This window comes from Bombina bombina, chromosome 1 (assembly GCF_027579735.1).
Source record: "Bombina bombina isolate aBomBom1 chromosome 1, aBomBom1.pri, whole genome shotgun sequence".
NCBI lineage: Eukaryota > Metazoa > Chordata > Amphibia > Anura > Bombinatoridae > Bombina > Bombina bombina.
Window position 1 is genome coordinate 942431848 of NC_069499.1, and position 21052 is coordinate 942452899.

The 21052-nt window shown below is 36.1% G+C and overlaps 1 protein-coding gene across 2 annotated transcripts; it reads left to right on the forward strand.

Moving 5' to 3' along the window:
• The first annotated feature begins 7677 nt into the window (after positions 1-7677).
• On the forward strand, positions 7678-20494 carry FAM210B (family with sequence similarity 210 member B). Of its 2 annotated transcripts, none has more exons than XM_053702441.1 (3): positions 7678-8402; positions 9607-9773; positions 19355-20494. In XM_053702441.1, the coding sequence occupies exons 1-3, from the start codon at positions 8190-8192 to the stop codon at positions 19569-19571; spliced, it is 597 nt and encodes a 198-aa protein (XP_053558416.1). In that variant the 5' UTR covers positions 7678-8189; the 3' UTR covers positions 19572-20494. The 2 variants fall into 2 exon arrangements, with proteins under 2 accessions (XP_053558416.1, XP_053558498.1); XM_053702523.1 differs by lacking the exon at positions 7678-8402 and adding an exon at positions 8445-8852.
• The last annotated feature ends 558 nt before the right edge of the window (positions 20495-21052 follow it).

A 21052-nucleotide genomic window follows, 5' to 3' on the forward strand; every position in this document is an offset into this window, starting at 1 on the left:
TATGATTGTGGTTAAAGGGACAGTGAACTGAATTTTTTTTTTTCCCCTCAATGTGTTTCCAAATTATGACTTGTTAAACCAGCTGCATAATATATTAGAATGCTTCTTTAGGTTTATAGCTGTTTTCTCTTTGAAATCACAACCCATCAAAATGGGTTGAGCTTGCAGGTAAATCATATAGCCTTATTTTATCCCTTTTTGTACACACACATGCTTCTTTTTATTATCTCTATCTGTAAACTTGGAGGGAACAATTAAACATTAATATTTTGTTACTCATCTCTCCTACCTCCTACTGGGAGTGTAATTTCTTCTCCTAGCTACATTTTCACAGCTTTTCTATAAGCCTAGTATTAAGTGTAAAAACTTTCAGTATAAGCAAAGATACCACAGGCAAAATCACCAATTTCAAATGCCCAATAAAGGAAAATTAGTTATTTGTAATCAATCTAATACACTCCAGCAGGTAAAATTGATCATTGGGAACAAATTTAAGGGGACAAAATGTAGGGTATGCTGTCCCTTTAAGGAAAGTAGTGAAAATGGGTTGTATTATTTTGTATTATCTGGCTCATAAATTCACTTTATTTGTGGAGTGTTTATAAAAGTTTTAGTGTAGAATTTGGACTTAGAAAAGTGTAAGAGGAGTTGCAAATACATTGCTGGACTATTACGCACCTGCAGATTCAGAATTGAGCAAACACTTGTGATGTTTTTAAATAAAATGTGACCAGTAGTAGCCTTAATGTGCTGACTCAGAGGGGTGCAAATGGAATGGAGATGTAATGTGATCAGGGGTCTGAGTTTTGGGGTATTAGCAGCACTAGGAGTTTACAATATATGAGAACCTGCATATAAGACGCACAGTACCAGGGGCTCCACAAGCAGATAATGATGGCTGTAACTAGCAGCGTGTGCTTCTGTGGCTTGTGCCTTTATAGCATCGCGTGCCTCTTGGTCCCACTGTCTGCACCTCTCATGCAGTTATCTATGGATGTCATATACAGATCTGTACTTCTTTTCCTTAAAAGTAATGTTACATGTATACTTTCTATACATTAATTTATTTACATTTTAATATAGATCATACAACTATTTTTATACTTTTGAAGTATATTTATTAGCATATTCAATATTAACACTTTTTACCAAGCAAAACTGTAATTATTTATTATTTTTGTACCAGTCTAATTAACAAAATTATATCAGAACATTTTATAATCATATGTTAATAAAATCTATTTGTTATTGGTGTTGACAGAAGCTCATTTAGAAAGACAATCATGGTGTTTTGGCATTCTGTAAGTGTTATATCATAGATGATAGCACAATACATTTTTGTGATTTCAAGCAATATATCCTGTGATACTGGGCTGGCACTAATTATCTCAGACAATAAGCACTGTGATATTACTGTGACACTGGCACCAATTATCTCAGACAATAAGCACTGTGATATTACGGTGACACTGGCACCAAGTATCTCAGACAATAACACTGTGATATTACTGTGACACTGGCACCAAGTATCTCAGACAATAAACACTGTGATATTACTGTGACACTGGCACCAAGCATCTCAGACAATAAGCACTGTGATATTACTGTGACACTGGCACCAATTATCTCAGACAATAAGCACTGTGATATTATTGTGACACTGGCACCAATTATCTCAGACAATAAGCACTGTGATATTACTGTGACACTGGCACCAAGCATCTCAGACAATAAGCACTGTGATATTACTGTGACACTGGCACCAATTATCTGAGACAATAAGCACTGTGATATTACTGTCACAGTAATATCACAGTGCTTATTGTCTGAGCTAATTGGTGCCAGTGTCACATTAATATCACAGTGCTTATTATCTGTCTCAGATAATTTGTACCAGTGTCACAGTAATATCACAATGCTTATTGTCTGAGCTAATTGGTGCCAGTGTCACAGTAATATCACAGTGCTTATTGTCTGTCCAGGGGCAAAGCTACAGGGGGTGCTGAGGTCGCAATTGTGTTTGTTTGTGGAACCATCAAATTACAGACCTTGTTACTACAGCATGAGGGGAGGGGGTAAACAGTGTCACTATACAGTACCACTATATACAGTATGGGGGGGCAGGACTATAAAGTGACCACAGTAGTCTGTGACATAAAGTACTGGGGCTGGTAGGGTCAGGCCAGCCATCTCACCGGCAGATTACAGACTGTGTCACTGACTCACTATATACAGTACTGGTGGGTTAAACAGTGTCACTATATACAGTAATAGGGGGGGTCAGACCATCTCACAGACAGTTCGCACAGGGTACCTCCTTTTGCAGACGTGATCTGATTCACATTTTTTTCTGTAATAAATGTAAAAAAAAAATAATAATATATGTTTAAAACTCACTTTTTTGGGTGGGGGGTGGGGGGGTGAGGGGCCCTTCTTAGATTCTTGCACCTGGGCCCTGTGGTTTCTAGTTACGTCTCTGCATGCAACCGGAGCGTAGAAGACTACTTCAACTTGTCTTGTTGTACTTGTTATCTATATTTGGCGGCGGTGCATCTTTTTAGGTAGGTCAGTGGTGGCGGGGTTGGGGTTCAGGTTGACTGACTCACTGTCTTCTTCTGTTGTTGTTGTGTGACAGTGACTGTGTTAACTTCGAAGTTCGAATCGACTATGTATTGTGATACAATAATTGTGATTACTATTAGATTGATTTAGGTAGGTGTCAGACTGTCAGTGGCGGTGGCGGGCCTCAGCCTTTTATAGTGACTCCTGTCCTCCTGAGCCTGCTGGGGCCCTGGGCCAATCTTTTATTTTGGGCGGCAGTGCGGCACTAAGTTGAAGTTAGATAACGTGAGTTGAAGTTGAACTTATACATTTATTACAACGAACTTGCAGCCTCGCTGCCAAAATAGTCAAGTGACTCAAGTCACTTCCCTTGACTATAGAGGCAGCAAGGCTGCAAGTTCGTTGTAATAAATGTATATCAAGTTGACAAGTTCAACTCAAGTTATCTAACTTCAACTTAGTGCCGCCTAAAAGAAAAGAAAAGATGGCCCAGGGCCCCAGCAGGCTCAGTCACACGACAAGGAAGTTGGTTTCTTATTCAAGCTGTTTCTTATTCGTGAAATTCTGTTTCTTATTCATGGAAGTTGGTTTCTTATTCAATTTTTTTTAAAATAAAAAAATAGGTTTTATTAAAATAATAATATGATTCATATAAATGTAGTTACACAGAGGTGGAATCTCTTTATATAACAGATATACAAACTTGAAAAAAGGGCATACGTTGGCACCACTACAAATATTACTATTTTGAATAAGTAACATATATTTTCAAAGGGTTAATAACCATTGGGCCACTGATTTCACTATGAATATATACAGGGTAGATCCCCCTCCATGCCATGCAATTGTTTTTAGCCTGGCCCAATGGTGTTTTGGGCACAGAAATTGATGCCAACCCTGGCATAGGTGACATAATTCTCAATTTTGAATAAGTAACAGATATTTTCAAAGGGTTAATAACCATTGGGCCACTGATTTCACTATGAATATCTACAGGGTAGATCCCCCTCCATGCCATGCTATTGTTTTTAGCCTGGCCCAATGGTTATTAACCCTTTGAAAATATTGGTTACTTATTCAAAAATGAGAATTATGTCACCTATGCCAGGGTTGGCATCAATTGCTGTGCCAAAACACCATTGTGCCAGGCTAAAAACAATTGCATGGCATGGAAGAGGATCTGCCCTGTATATATTCAAAGTGAAATCAGTGGCCCAATGGTTATTAACCCTTTGAAAATATCTGTTACTTATTCAAAAATGAGAATTATGTCACCTATGCCAGTGTTGGCATCAATTTCTGTGCCAAAAACACCATTGGGCCCGGCTAAAAACAATTGCATGACATGGAGGGGGATCTACCCTGTATAAATTCATAGTGAAATCAGTGGCCCAATGGTTATTAACCCTTTGAAAATATCTGTTACTTATTCAAAAATGAGAATTATGTCACCTATGCCAGTGTTGGCATCAATTTCTGTGCCAAAAACACCATTGGGCCAGGCTAAAAACAATTGCATGACATGGAGGGGGATCTACCCTGTATATATTCATAGTGAAATCAGTGGCCCAATGTTATTAACCCTTTGAAAATATCTGTTACTTATTCAAAAATGAGAATTATGTCACCTATGCCAGTGTTGGCATCAATTTCTGTGGCAAAAACACCATTGGGCCAGGCTAAAAACAATTGAATGACATGGAGGGGGAATGGGATCTACCCTGTATAAAATCATAGTGAAATCAGTGGCCGAATGGTTATTAACCCTTTGAAAATATATGTTATTTATTCAAAATAGTAATATTTGTAGTGGTGCCAATGTATGCCCTTTTTTCAAGTTTGTATATCTAATTGTTATATAAAGAGATTCCACCTCTGTGTAACTACATTATATGAATCATATTATTATTTTAATAAAACCTATTTTTTTATTTAAAGCAGTCTGACAAAAAAATTGAATAAAAAACCAACTTCCATGAATAAGAAACAGAATTTCCCGAATAAAAAACAGCTTGAATAAGAAACCAACTTCCTTGTCGTCTCAGTCACTATAAAAGCTGTAGCCTGTTTTTGGTTATTTACTACTACTAGTAATAATTATTATTAAATCAAGTCACCCATTTTATGTAACCTCTCACCTATTGAGTCAGCTCAAGAGGGATCTTGGGGCTGCTAAAAACCCCAATAATTACTGAAATACCCCCAATTATCAATGGTGTCCAACTGTCCATATCCAAAAATTTGCAAGTCAATTTTTTGTTCTACCTAGGGAAGGCAAGATGTAAATGAGGAGAGGTGTATTTAAATAATAGGCAATATGTAGTGGAAATTATTGATACTAGTTATTTATTTGTCCAGTTTTTTAAAGTCCATAGGTTTAATTAATGTAAAATATCTCATATGCATCACTGCATTACAAATATGGAGCAGAAGTAAATAAGTGGCAGTCAAGGGGGTCAAACTGCTGTTCATTTGTGGTGCAGAGTGCAGACTGCAGAGAGACAAAATGTTGATTTTTATGTTACTAGCAGCCATGGGGTAAAATGGCTGTCACTGCTCAATTGTGAAAAATATACCTGGTTAAATGAAGAGTGGGGGCTATTGGGAGGGAGCTTTGTGTGACTCTGAGTCTGACTTATAGTGAGTGACTGAGGCTGCCAATCTATTGAATCACATTCTTTTTTTAGGTAGGTGGCGGCTGGCGGCACTTGATGAAGTTAGTTAGTTGATATTATTTATAACACACACACTTGTGTTCTTGTAGATTGTGGGGTGTCCAAACTTCTGTCTCAAAGGGCCACAAAGTTTTCTCTTTTTTCTTTTTCTTCTTTTTGCTAAGATGGAGGTGAGATTTATTTCTAGATAGAAATAATACAACGTACAATAGATAGACATGTTACATTATTTTGGTTTGTATGTGTTGAACTTGCAACTAGATATTATGATAACTAATGTACTTGTGTTGTTGTAAAGGCAAAAACACACACAAATGTATACACACATATACATACACATGCAGATATACACTAAACACACACATGTATACACACATATACATACACATGATGCAGATATACGCTAAACACACACATGTATACACACATATACATACACATGCAGATATACACTAAACACACACATGTATACAATTACACACATATACATACACATGCAGATATACACTAAACACACACATGTATACAATTACACACATATACATACACAAGCAGATATACACTAAACACACACACATGTATACAATTACACACATATACATACACATGCAGATATACACTACACACACACATATCCTTTGAAAAGCATATCTAAATATGCTCTGTAGCTACTGAGCATATTTAGATATGAATTTCAACAAAGGATATCTGATTTTCTTCATTCTTTTGATATCCTTTGTTGAAAAGCATATCTAAATATGCTCAGTAGCTATTGAGCATATTTAGATATGAATTTCAACAAAGGATATCTGATTTCCTTCATTCTTTTGATATCCTTTGTTGAAATTCATATCTAAATATGCTCAATAGCTTATAAGCATATTTAGATATGCTTTTCAACAAAGGATATCAAAAGAATGAAGAAAATCAGATATCCTTTGTTGAAAATCATATCTAAATATGCTCAGTAGATACTGAATGGTGGCTGCATATAGATATTGGCTCGCCCATGTTCAATTGCTATTTCTTCAACAAAGGATATCTAAAGAATGAAGGCGTATCCGATTCCTAGACACTGCCTCACCAGCCTCTGAAGTCACCGCACATCACTGATATATATATATATATATATATATATATATCACAGATTAGTTTATATTTGAAAAGAGAGCACTTTAAATGGCAAGAATTTTTTTATTGATTTAAATTCATCTGCCATCTATGATTTAGGCAAATAATACATGTATTATTTAGCCACAAATAAAGTCGATAAAAAAGAGCACTGAATTACTGACTCAAGGCATGTATATAAACAATATATAACAACCTTACTTAAAAAGTGCCCAATCCATAGCTGAGAGTGTCTTATATAATAAAAGTATATACTTACTGTGTAAGACACCCATCCAAATATAGCAGACAGCCAAACCAGTACTTAAACATATCAGCAGAGGTAATCTTACAAGAGTAACCCCCTTAGCATGTAAGCCTAAAAGTCCAGCTGTTTGTAGATAGCCTTCTTAAGAGCTGGCTACAACAGTGCAACTCTTGGCAGGGCCCTCTACCCTATAATTGTTTTGTTGTACTCCCCCTTTGTTTACAGTGCTGCGGAATCTGTTGGCGCTCTACAAATAACCGATAATAATAAAATAATAAATAATATATTGTATGATCTATAAAAGGAGGCAGCAGATAAATCCCTACGACTGATTTACAGGGAGCCTTATGAAAAGCTTTACCATAGGTGAAAACATGGTATCATCAGGCAATACTCCCTTCACATCCCTCAGACAAACACTGCACTTAGAGAGGAACTGGGCTTCAATAGGTTTAGAATCACCTTTCACAGAAGAAATCATGCTTCACCACCTCCTAAGGAGGCAAAGTTTGTCAAACTGAGGTATGTGTGAGGTGGGAGGTGTATTTATAGGCATTTGAGGTTTAGGAAACTTTGCCCCCTCCTGGTAGGAATGTATATCCCATACGTCATTAGCTCATGGACTCTTGCCACCTATATGAAATAGTTTTTTACCATTTGCCAATAAATAAATGTCCCCAGATTTCATTTTAAAAATCTGGTCACTTTAACTTATTCAGAATTGTAATTTGTACATTGATGCTAGCGCGTGTACATATGCTCTTATGACCAAACTGGTTTTTTTAATTAAATGAATGCCAACGTTTGCATATACAGTATTATAATTTCATTTTTTGCCAATTTGTATTTATGAGAATTGTATTGCGTTTTTGCAGATTATACAATTTGCATTTCTAATTTAACATTCGTGTGAAGCTGCCTGATAATGTTGTCAATAAGAAGGCAATTTCCACAAATTAGAGACTGAATGAATAAAAATATATAACTCCCCCTTTGTCACCCTGTTCTTTCCTGTAGATGACGGATGATTACAGTCATCATGTGACTGCTGACATCACAGGCCCTGTAGCTGGATAGGGTCTAGCCGCTACTTACTAAACAAGGGGTTTGAGAGATAAGGAAGTTAGTGCTGTTTCAGCAAGTAGTGAGAGAACAGAACAGTGTCAGGCAGTGTGACTATAGCACTTGTTGTAGGGTTGTAGTTTGTAATGTACCGTGTTCTGAAACAGTTATATTAATACCAATGTGCAGAGTTGCCCCCCGAGTGATTGGTTACCTAATGCCTGACAGCTGTAGATTGTAATACTGTATGCAGTAGTTATAATTATTTACATAACATTAGTTTTGCGTGCTGCATGTGTCAGCATTTTTGTATTTCTTTTAGGTGTTGCCTGTATTCCAGATCCGTTTTGCACGTCAGTGCTGTGGTCTTTGATAAGCAGCTGAAGTTAGTTGTGTGGTGGTTCTGTATTGTTATTCAGCGGGTATTCTATTAGAATTCTGTTGTTTTTTGGGCACTGCGTTAATATATTATTGTTACACAGTGTGTGTGCTGCAACCTTGCCAGCTTTACCATGCGTGGTCTCTCGGGCCTTATTGTTGTGTCCCGGAGTTCTTTGCTGCGGCCTGGCATGCTGTGTCTGCGCGGTCTATGTGCCGCGGTAGTGCGTCCTGATGTTTCACGGGAGTCCCGAACTGTCCAACCTTTGCTCTTCCCAAGAGCTGGCTATGTATCCAAAACCGAGGGCTTACTATGGGCTAATGCGCCTGGAAAAGATTCCGATCAGGTGCGTGAGGGGATCGGGGCTGGCATCTCTGGGAAAGGGGATTCTGTCGTGCGATGACTGTTGCACAAGTATAGTGACCCAGGGAAATCTTTAAAATTATTTTATTTGGTGAGCCACCAAGTGTAATGTAACATTTGCCCCTCCAATCCCATGGCTAGTCGTGATGAGTGTGAAAAAGATACTATTATTCAAAGCCGTTGGCTGGCACAAGTGAGTGTGTAAATCTAAGGTTGCAACTTATTGTTTTGGATGTTAGGGAAGCACAGATGTCTGAAAGGATTATAAATGGATGAGGAAATTTTGTGTTGTGGAATATGAGTGAGGGGATCACAAATGGGATAGGTGGGTGAGGTGATTAGGAGCTGAAACAGGTGGGTAAGCACATTAGGGGTAGCACATATACTTGAGAAGATCAGGATGGCACAACTGGGTGAGGTGATCAGTGGCAAGGTGAGAAGATATTTGTGCATATGGGAGGAGTAAGGGCTTGCACAGCTGGTTGATGGCTTTGGGACTGGCATTTCAATGATCACTTCTTTTATATAGAAGCTCAATCATAGCCCTAAAATTGACCACCTGCAGCTTCATACTGAATGTTTCCTTTACATACATATACAAAGAATTATCAACATGCAAAAGCTTTACAATGGAAATGCATACCTATAGCGCATGCACAACACTTATCCCTATAAAAGCAGAGGTAATGGGTATGTGTAGTGGGAAGATGCAAGGGGAAGTGTTGTACTGTGGAACTTTTTACACTTGTTTCCTCCCTTGACAGGTTTATATTTTTTAACTGTTCTTAAGAGGCTTTTTTTTTCTTAAAATATGACAATTTTTAACACTTTTCATTCAAACTGTGACATTAGAAATAACAAATATGGTTTTGTAAACAAAAAATGTTATACTAATTTAAAGAAGACTGTATTTACATTGGTACCGTCTGCTTACTTGTTATACTGTATCTCAAAGGCTTCCCGAATAATTATCTTTAACCTGAAGTCCAGCCATCTGTGTTAACACCCATTCTGAAAATCATCTGAAATGCCACAGCAATATCTACAATGTACATCTGTTCCAAGCCTATAACCTTTTGCACAACTTGTAGCAACATATAAAATAAACAATGTCAGTATAAGGTAATGTGTACTATGTATTTTATATTATTATATAAAGAGACAATTTATCATTTGGTTTTGTTTAGGATTCAACTAACAAAGGGGCCAGTGACTCTACAAATGACAATGGAAAGAAGCCTAACAACACTCAACAGCTTAAAATAGTTTTCAAAGAGTATGGAGCAGTTGCAGTTACATTCCATGTTGGAATATCGTTAATTTCTCTTGGAATATTTTATGCACTTGTCTCCAGGTAAGTATAATTTTTAAGTGTTTGGCTAGTTGCTGTATGAGAAAAGGTTGGTTATAGTTGATTTCAAAATTGGAAATCTCATTAGGAAGTGGGTATGGTTTTGTACTGCAATATAAAGAAACTTCCATATATTAGAAGTGTGACATGGGTACAAACAGTATAGGGCAAAAGTCCAAATTCATGCAAGTAAGCAGTTAACTGTAGCACTTGATGTGTGCTTAAATGATAAAAATTACATAACTCTGAGATATCATAGTTTTTGTGTGGTATTTGGTTATATATTATACCTATTTTTTCTACAGATGAAAATAGCTATATAGTCTGTATTAAATGTATATAAAATGCAATGCAAAAATGCTCTTATTGCACAAATGATTGTCAAGAATGATGTGTTACTTTGCTTTATGGGGGTTAAACACAAACACCTAGATCTAGAGTTTGGCGTTGGCATCAAAAGCAGCGTTAAAGGGTCCTAACACTGCTTTTTATCGCCCGCTGGTATTTAGAGTCAAGCAGGAAAGGGTCTACCGCTCACTTTCATTCCGCGACTCGAGGCTACCGCAGATCCCCTTACGTCAATTGCGTATCCTATCTTTTCAATGGGATTTGCCCAACGCTGGTATTTGGAGTCTTGGAACAAGTGAGCGGTAGAGCCTCTACCGATAAGACTCTTACCGTCAAAAAAAGTCAGTAGTTAAGAGTTTTATGGGCTAACGCGGGAACATAAAGCTCTTAACTACTGTGCTATAAAGTACACTAACACCCATAAACTACCTATGAACCCCTAAACCGAGGCCCCCCCCACATCGCCAACCCTATAATAAATTTTTGTAACCCCTAATCTTCCGACCGGACATCGCCGCCACCTACATTATCGCTATGAAACCCTAATCTGCTGCCCCTTACATCGCCGACACCTATATTATATTTATTACCCCCTAATCTGCCCCCCCCCCCCCCCCAACGTAGCCGCCACCTACCTACACTTATTAACCCCTAATCTGCCGACCGGACCTTGCTGCCACTATAATGTATTAACCCCTAAACCGCTGCACTCCCGCCTCGCAAACACTATAATAAATAGTATTAACCCCTAATCTGCCCTCCCTAACATCGCTGCCACCTACCTACAAATATTAACCCCTAATCTGCCTGCAACGTCGCCGCTACTATAATAAATTTATTAACCCCTAAACCTAAGTATAACCCTAACACCCCCCTAACTTAAATATCATTTAAATTAATCTAAATAAATTTACTATCATTAAATACATTTTTCCTATTTAAAACTAAATACTTACCTATAAAATAAACCCTAATATAGCTACAATATAACTATTAGTTACATTGTAGCTATTTTAGGATTTATATTTATTTTATAGGCAACTTTGTATTTATTTTAACTAGGTACAATAGCTATTAAATAGTTAATAACTATTTAATAGCTACCTAGTAAAAATAATTACAAAATTACCTGTAAAATAAATCCTAACCTAAGTTACAAATACACCTAACACTACACTATCAATAAATTAACTACAATTAGCTAAACTAAAATACAATTAAATAAACTAATCTATAATACAAAAAAAACACTAAATTACAGAAAATAAATTTTTTTTTACAAGAAGTTTAAACTAATTACACCTAATCTAAGCCCCCTAATAAAATAAAAAAGCCCCCCAAAATAATAAAATGCCCAACCCTATATTAAAAAGTAATCAGCTCTTTTACCAGCCCTTAAAAGGGCCTTCTGCGGGGCATTGCCCCAAAGTAATCAGCTCTTTTACCTGTAAATAAAAATACAATACCTACCCCCCAACATTAAAACCCACCACCCACATACCCCTACTCTAAGCCACCCAAACCCCCCTTAAATTAACTTAACACTAACCCCCTGAATATCTCCCTACCTTGAGTCTTCTTCACTCAGCCGATCCAAATTCTTCATCCAACTGGGGCAAGAAGATGTCCTCCATCCAGTAGAAGTCTTCATCCAACCGGGGCAAGAAGAGGTCCTCCATCCGGTAGAAGTCTTCATCCAAGCGGGGTCTTCTATCTTCATCCATCCGGAGCGGAGCCATCTTCCAGCCAACCGACGCGGAGCCATCCTCTTCAACCGACGTACTAACGACGAATGACGGTTCCTTTAAGGGACGTCCTCCAAGATGGCGTCCCTCGAATTCCGATTGGCTGATAGGATTCTATCAGCCAATTGGAATTAAGGTAAGAACAAAGTTCAATACGATTGGCTGATCCAATCAGCCAATCGGATTGACCTCACAATCTATTGGCTGATCGGAACAGACGACTCAAGGTAGGGAGATATTCAGGGGGTTAGTGTTAGGTTTATTTCAGGGGGGTTTGGGTGGGTTAGAGTAGGGGTATGTGGGTGGTGGGTTTTAATGTTGGGGGGGTAGTGTATTTTTATTTACAGGTAAAAGAGCTGATTACTTTGGGGCAATGCCCCGCAAAAGGCCCTTTTAAGGGCTGGTAAAAGAGCTGATTACTTTTTAATATAGGGTTGTGCATTTTATTATTTTGGGGGCTTTTTTATTTTATTAGGGGGCTTAGATTAGGTGTAATTAGTTTAAACTTCTTGCAAATTTTTTTTTATTTTCTGTAAGAAGTTTAAACTAATTACACCTAATCTAAGCACCCTAATAAAATAAAAAAGCCCCCCAAAATAATAAAATGCCCTACCCTATTCTAAATTAAAAAGTAATCGGCTCTTTTACCAGGGCATTTTATTATTTTGGGGGGCTATTTTATTAGGGGGCTTAGATTAGGTGTAATTAGTTTAAACTTCTTGCAATTTTTTTTTTATTTTCTGTAATTTTAGTGTTTTTTGTTTTTATTTGTATTATAGATTAGTTTATTTAATTGTATTTTAGTTTAGCTAATTGTAGTTAATGTATTTAATTAATTTATTGATAGTTTAGTGTTAGGTGTATTTGTAACTTGGGTTAGGATTTATTTTACAGGTAATTTTGTAATTACTTTAACTAGGTAGCTATTAAATAGTTATTAACTATTTAATAGCTATTGTACCTAGTTAAAATAAATACAAAGTTGCCTGTAAAATAAATATAAATCCTAAAATAGCTACAATGTAACTAATAGTTATATTGTAGCTATATTAGGGTTTATTTTATAGGTAAGTATTTAGTTTAAAATAGGACAAAATTATTTAATGATAGTAAAATTATTTAGATTAATTTAAATGATATTTATGTTACGGGGGTGTTAGGGTTAGACTTAGCTTTAGGGGTTAATACATTCATTATAGTGGCGGCGAGGTCCGGTCGGCAGATTAGGGGTTAATAAGTGTAGGTAGGCGGCGGCGACGTTGGGAGGGGGCAGATTAGGGGGTAATAAATATAATGTAGGTGTCGTCGATGTTAGGGACAGCAGATTAGGGGTTCATAGCGATAATGTAGGTTGCGGCGGTGTCCGGAGCGGCAGATTAGGGGTTAATAATGTTATGCAGGTGTCAGCGATAGCGGGGGCGGCAGATTAGGGGTTAATAAGTGTAAGGTTAGGGATGTTTAGACTCGGGGTTCATGTTAGGGTGTTAGGTGTAGACTTAGAGAGTGTTTCCCCATAGGAAACAATGGGGCTGCGTTAGGAGCTGAACACAGCTTTTTTGCAGGTGTTAGGTTTTTTTCAGCCAGCTCAGCCCCATTGTTTCCTATGGGGATATCGTACACGAGCATGTTTTTCCAGCTTACCGCTACCGTAGGCAATGCTGGTATTGAGAGTTGAAGTGGAGCTAAATTATGCTCAACGCTCCCTTTTCTGAGGCTAACGCAGCTATTCAGACAACTCTAAATACCAGCGTTGTCTTAAGGGTGCGCTGGAAAAAAAAGCAGCGTATGCTTAAGAGTTGAAGTGAACTGTCCAACCCGAGCTGAACACAGCTAGTGATTGTCAAAAGAAATAACCCACATCAGTAGGTAAAATAAATGCCTCTAAGCACAATTGGAGAAGGAATGATACTCTGATATAAATAAAAAATAACTTTTATTGATATTAATTATAAAAACAGACAGCTTGAAAATTTGCTGCCCTGCAATGATTAAAAACACTGCAATACTGGTCATGAGAGTAAACCAAGTTAAATTCAAACTTTGTTAAAGGGACATGAAACCAAAAAAAATTCTTTCATGATTCAGATAGAGAATACAACTTTCTAATTTACTTCTATAATTTAATTTGCTTCCTTCTCGTGTTATCCTTTGCTGACAGGTTTATCTAGGCAAGCTCAGAAGCAGCAGAGAAACTAGGTTCTAGCTGTTGATTGGTGGCTGTATATATATATATTTGTGATTGGCTCACCAATGTGTTCAGTTAGAAACCATTAGTGCATTGCTGCTTCTTCAACAAATGATACAAAGAGAATTTAACAAATTAGATAATAGAAGTAAATTAGAAAGTTGTTTAAAATTATATTCTCTATTTGAATCATGAAAGAAAAAAAATTGGGTTTCATGTCGTTTTTAAGGATAAAAAATGTGAGAATGTCATAGTAATGATATAAACTTGATGATATAAATATCCTACAGGTACACTGTATAATTATTAGTATCATTCATACTTTGGGGATTATCACTGTTGAGCAGATGAATCCATCTGCATTCCATTTGTAATAGGGTTCTTTCCAAATTACCACCTCTTATCCCTAAAGAGGCTTGTTGTATGACTGCAAATTTCAACATAGCGCCATTACCATTATGTTTATAATGGAAGTGGCTAGCTACATTAGTAATTATTTTATTCTTTTCAAGATCTTTTTTGGCATTGCGGATGTTTCTGCAATGCTCCAGTATTCTTATTCTGACCTGTCTGGTTGTCATGCCAACGTAAAATAAATTACATTGGCATTTGAGAATATAGATTACTCCCGTAGTAGTACAAGAAAAGTAGGTGGATAGATTATGAATTTGATCATATCTATATTTTATTGACTATATTTTTCCAAACTTTTGAATAGATGCTGTTTGTGAATATAGTGACTTTTTACCAATATAGCTCTTAGATTTTTTTGGCCTTTTGTATCCTATAGATACTCTATCACCAATATGACTGGAAATGAGATGATCATTGTGCAATATATGCCAATTGCTGTTGATGATGTCTACAATTTTATTCATTTGTGGATTAAAGGTGGTAATTAATCTTGTTTTATTATCACCTTTCTTGATTTTGGTTTGCAGAAATGTATCTCGAGTAATTTTTAATGCATGTGAACGTGCTGTCTTTATGGATCTATTACTGTACCGACGTTCTCGCAGTCTATTGGAGAGGTGCACAGATTCTTGCTTGAATTTATCGATGTCAGAATAGTTGCGTCTTAGTCTGATAAACTCCTCTTTGGGAATCGCTTTTAGAGTATTTCTAGCATGAGCACTAGTATGATGTAAGAGTGTGTTAGTGGCTTTCTCTTTTCTATAAATGGTAGTGGATACCTTTCCATCCTCATCTTTCAAAATTGTAATATCCAAAAAATTATCTTAGTAATATATTCATAGGTGAGTTTGATATTTAGTTTATTTAAAACCTTCATAAATTCTTGGGGCAATGCTGTTGGACCTTTCCAAATCAATAGTACATCATTGATGTATCTTGTTCAAAGGGGGATGTATTGCATATATATATCATTGTCATCTGTGAATACTGTGAGATTCTCCCAACAACCTAGGAATAAGTTCACATTGGTGGGGGCACAGGCAGTGCCCATAGCTTTTCCCTGGGTTTGTAGAAAGAACTGATCTTTGAATGTGAAATAATTGTAAAGTAAGACAAACCTCAATAATTGTAAAATGAACTGATCATGTTCTTTATTACTCATTACGTTAGTGGCTAGAAAATACGAGATTGCTTTTAAGCCGAGATTGTGTTGTATGCTGGAGTAGAGTGATTCTACATCAGCTGTTACCAAAAGTGAATTGGATAATAGAGATAGACAACCCATCATTGCCAGATACAATCGGTCTACCAGGAGGTTTTTGTATATTTTTGGAATGAGGTATAGTGTGGGTACTTTTGGGTGTGTGTGCATTAAGAAGGATTTTTCAGTATCACTTATGATACCATCTTTATGAGCAGAAGAGATTAGCATGTTATATCTCTCTAAAAAATTATCTGTTGGGTTGCCTAGGAGTTTTTAATAACATAGATTGTTATCTAATTGTTTTTTAATTTCCTTTAGATATAAATCTTGGTGCCATAGGACAACATTGCCACCCTTGTCAGATTGCTTGATGATGGTATTATCCCATATTTGAATTTCCTTCAAGGCATTTTTTCTTGCTAATTTAAATTGGAGCAGACCATTGTTTGGGCAATTGTTCTATTTGTTTACACACTACTATATTGAATATCTGTATTTCAGGAGAGATATTATAAGGAGGTGTATATTTAGATTTTGTTCTTAAAGTTTGTCTCCAGTTGATCTCACTTGATGATTGTGTTTCAGTTTCACACAGTGACTCATTTAAATCATCTAGGGCAGATTGATCTGCACTTGTTCATTCATTCCCAAATTCCTTTTTCAAATATATATATATATTTTTAAAGTAATTTTCTGGTGAACAAATTAATATCTTTGATGGTTTCAAATTTATTTAAAGAGTTTGTTGGACAAAAACGGAGTGATTGGCAGCTGTGCATCAATGTTCTGCGTAATTGGATCACCAGCCTGTGTTTAAGATCGGCAGTGCAATAAAGGGACAGCAATCTCAAACTTTCATGATTCAGATAGAACATGGCATTTTAAACAAACTATCCAATATCCTTCTATTATCTAATGTGCTTAATTTTTTTTATATCCTTTGAAGAAAAGCATCCCCAGGTAGGCATGGAAGCATCAACACACTATAGGTAGCTAACTGTTGATTGGTGGCTGCACATATATGCCTATTTTCATTGGCTCATTCAGTGTGTTCAGTTAGCTCCCAGTATTGCACTGTTGCTCCTTCAAAAAAAGGATACCAAGAGAATGAAGCTAATTTGATTATAGAAGTAAATTGGAAAGTTGATTAAAATTGTATCCTCTATATCAATCATGAAAGAAAACATTTGGGTTTCATGTCCCTTTAATGCGGAAGAACTGACATCATATAGGCAAGCTATGGTGCAGTAAGTACATAATCAAACCCCTTAGTATTTTCTCATTGCACTTTTATTTAAGGCAACAACAACTAATTGGTAACATTGATCATAAAAATAGTTGTCAACTAATCTCATTATAAATTAAGAGGTTTGCGATGAGTTGGTCAGTTGCCGGCACCAGCTGCTTCATTCCAATGAACTCCTGCATATGGTATTGTGCAAAAAAATTTTTTTTTTTTTTTATCCGATTAGTTGGCTGATTATTATATGATTAATCGGATAAAAAAAAAAGAAAAGAAATACAATTTTTTTTGCACAATACCATATGCAGGAGTTCATTGAAATGAAGCAGCTGGTGCCGGCAACTGACCAACTAATCGCAAACATCCTAATCGATAATGAGATTAGTTGACAACTATTTTTATGATCAATTTTACTGATTGTAGTTGTTGCAGCCCTACTTTTATGCCTCTTTTAATTCATTATTGAAAACAAGCAGATGTGGAAGTGGTCACATAGAATATCCACTGTGGATCGGAGGAATAGAACACGTGCACACCAAACCAATAGTGTCAATTTGCATTCTGTGGATTCTCCCAGCACATTTTAAACATCACAACAAATACAATGAATAACTATAATGTGGACGTGTTTCTCTGCTCTTCTGCCTGTTTCTTCAGGCTAAAAATCTAAATTATGGATGGCGTATGAGTGTGTACAGCTGTTCACATATGCAGTAGGAGTCATTATCACACTGCCAGGTAAAACTTCTTCTCATTTTTAATAAAGGAGACGCAACGTTCAAAAAGCTGTCATGTTTGCATCCCAGTGTTCTCCACAGAAAATGTTACCAGCTGTGTGGGGGAAATATAATGCTAAATAAACATTTTCTGTTATGTCTAAATGTTATTCAAGCTATCACACAAATCAATTGCATAACTTAACATAAATCAATTTAATAATAATTTATGGAACAAAAAATTATAAAAAAATATTAGCTTAATTTAACTTAAAGGGACAGTCAACACCAGAATTTTTGTTGTTTAAAAATATAGATAATCCCTTTTATTACCCATTCCCCAGTTTTGCATAACCAACACAGTTATAATATGTTTTACCTCTGTAATTACCTTGTATCTAAGCCTCTGCAAACTGCCCCCTTATTTCAGTTCTTTTGACAGACTTGCATTTTAGCCAATCAGTGCTGACTCCTAGGTAACTTCATGTGTGTGAGCTCAATGTTATTTATATGAAACACATGAACTAACACCCTCTATTGGTGAAAAACGGTCAAAATGCATTCAGATTAGAGGCGGCCTTCAAGGTCTAAGAAATTAGCATATGAGCCTACCTAGGTTTAGCTTTCAACTAAGAATACCAAAGGAACAAAGCAAAATTGGTGATAAAAGTAAATTGTAAAGTTGTTTAAAATTACATGCCCTATTTAAATAATAAAAGTTTATTTTGGACTTGACTTGACTCCCTTTATTATTAGCTTAAATTTTAGCCAGGTGGTCAGTAAAATAATAGGTCATGGGGAGAACATACTGCATTCTTTTTTTTTAATAAACTGTTGTCAATTAATTTTATATCATAGTTCCTCTTAATATATATGTGTATGCTATATCCTAAGAAACTGGGAAAATATTTTATAATTATAGACCTCTGTAGGATTGTTTTTTTTATGTATTTATTTCTAGAGGAACTACATTTTCATTTGATCCCTAATAGGTGATAGGAGCTGTCTGTAAGTATTAGTGGAAACCAGCAAATTGAGCTAGAGTTGGGGCCTATACATAGATTGTGCTTTGATGAGGCATTTTAGGATTTTCATAACTGGATGGATGGCCGTGACTGAATGCTCAATGTTTATGTTTTAAAGGGACAGTCTACACTAAAATTGTTATTGTCTAAAAAGATAGATTATGCCTTTACTACCCATTCCGAGCTTTGTACAACCAACATTGTTATATGAATATACTTTATAACATTTAAACCTTTAAATGTCTGCCTGTTTCTAAGCCACTCCAGACAGCCTCTTAGCTCATGCTTTTTTTATTTGCTTTTCACAACAGGAGACTGCTTGTTCTTGTGGGCCATATAGATAACATTGTGCTCATGCCAAATGAGTTATTTAAGTCAATGCAAGTCAGTAGATAAGGAAAAAGTCATGTAATCAAGGGGCTGCCAGAAGATGTTTAGATACAAGGTAGACACAGAGGTAAAAAGTGTATTAATATAACAGTGTTGGTTATGCAAAACTGGGGAATAGGTAATAAAGGGATTATCCATCTTGTTAAACAATAACAATTCTATTGTAGACTGTCCCTTTAAGTATATGTACCCAGTCCATACTGTGAGAGCAGTCCATATTTAAATTATTTTGTTGCTATAATTTATTTTTGTCCCATGTCCTAAGCAAGTTTTTCTCAGCTGCATACTTTTTGTTTTGTTTTTCTCGCCTGCAGTGGTTTGGATATGACATCGATTCTCCTAAAGATTGGCTTCAGTGAAGCAGTCGTCCAATCAAAAATGGCAGCCGGCACCAGTACATTTGTTTTGGCTTATGCCGTCCATAAACTTTTTGCTCCTGCAAGGATCAGCATCACCTTGGTTTCTGTTCCTTTCATTGTACGATACTTCAGAAGGATTGGTTTTTTCAAGCCTCGTTCTAAAACTCAGTAGAAATTAAAGTGAAGAAAGTATGAATCATATTTGAGAAACTTTAAAAAATTTCTGCAATGTTATCTATTTCTTATTAATCTAGGACAGCGATTTTCAGCAGGGTTTTGGACAGCCCGTGGCAAAAATAGAAAAAAAATCTTTCTTTAAATAGTAACATGCAATTACTAATATTGCTCATATACTTTGGGGCTGTATCACTGGATAGTTTTGTAATGTCCTTGGTGTGGTACAGGCATATACAAATAAATCAGAGGTACCCCATGAATCTGTCTAGGTTGTATCAAAAGCAAAAAAATAAGAAAAAAATGTGTTAAACACATAAGTAAAGTCCCTCTCTGAACTGCATGACTTGCATATCCCAAGCAGGACACAACCGGTGATAAGTGGGGTCTTGTGACTAATGTTTTTGATTGGCTAACAAGCCAAGGAACTGCAAGACGTGAGCAGGACTTTACCTATAAGTTTAACCTAGAGTTTGACACAGTCATCTAGGTGGCTCCCTAATGCAAATATGACATTTTGTAATTAATTTCATTTTTGCATTATGATATATCCTTAATTAAATTTAAAATTACAGCACTGACAGTATGTGCTACCATTTCTAATACTTTAATATACAGAAAAAAATAAAGGTAATGCACGATTACATTGAGCATACAATTCAGTATGCCTTGTCTATGTCTTGCTATGCAATTTAAAGTGCCCTTTATGTATATTGTTTGTAACATTAATGAATTATGATAAAAGTATACCAATACATCATAATTAGAAACATTAGTCCAACAGTGATTGTAACACTCTTGAGTGTGCAATGCAACTCGTGTATTTGTTTAGTTTTGTTTATAAATAATTATAGTGTTAGAGTCAGAATTAAAATTTAAAACCAATGTAATATATATTTACAGTAAAACTGTTGCAGTGAACTCTTGAGGTGTTGTTTTTTTTTCTTTTCATTAACACCAGTAAAGAACTGTATACTGTAAAATTAGTTTTCTCTTAATGTGTTTCCAAAGGCTTGTTATACCACCTACAGAATTGTTCTTTTAGGTTATTTTTTGTATATAAAATTGCTGTTTTTGCTCATTGAAACCACAACCCAATTTAACTGGGTTGAGCTTGCAGGGAGAGCAGACATCATCTTTATATACACAGTTATCTTTTTCTATCACTGTATATACAAAGATCAATTCTTAAACCAATTGAAAAATAACATTTTAGTACCTTTCTCTATCAACCTCCAGCTGAAAATGGGAGCCCCAAGCATTGCAGGTCGGTGGACCGTGATACTGGTACTCTTGATTGGCTCAGCAGCTTTGTTGTTATTTCATATAAACGAGAAAACGCTAGGATACACAATGCAGATATTTACTAGGAAGCACACACAGAAGCAGGCAGCAATGCAAACACATATGTGGTATACACAAATACATGCAGGGATATTCATTCCAACACATAGATATGGATTGACACACACACTTGCA

Bases quoted from the DNA above. Each gene is read 5' to 3' on its own strand.
- FAM210B (XM_053702441.1), top strand. From the start codon at position 8,190: ATGCGTGGTCTCTCGGGCCTTATTGTTGTGTCCCGGAGTTCTTTGCTG. The intron at 8,403-9,606 runs GTGCGTGAGGGG...GGTTTTGTTTAG, and splicing joins CTGGAAAAGATTCCGATCAG to GATTCAACTAACAAAGGGGC. The intron at 9,774-19,354 runs GTAAGTATAATT...TCTCGCCTGCAG, and splicing joins TTTTATGCACTTGTCTCCAG to TGGTTTGGATATGACATCGA.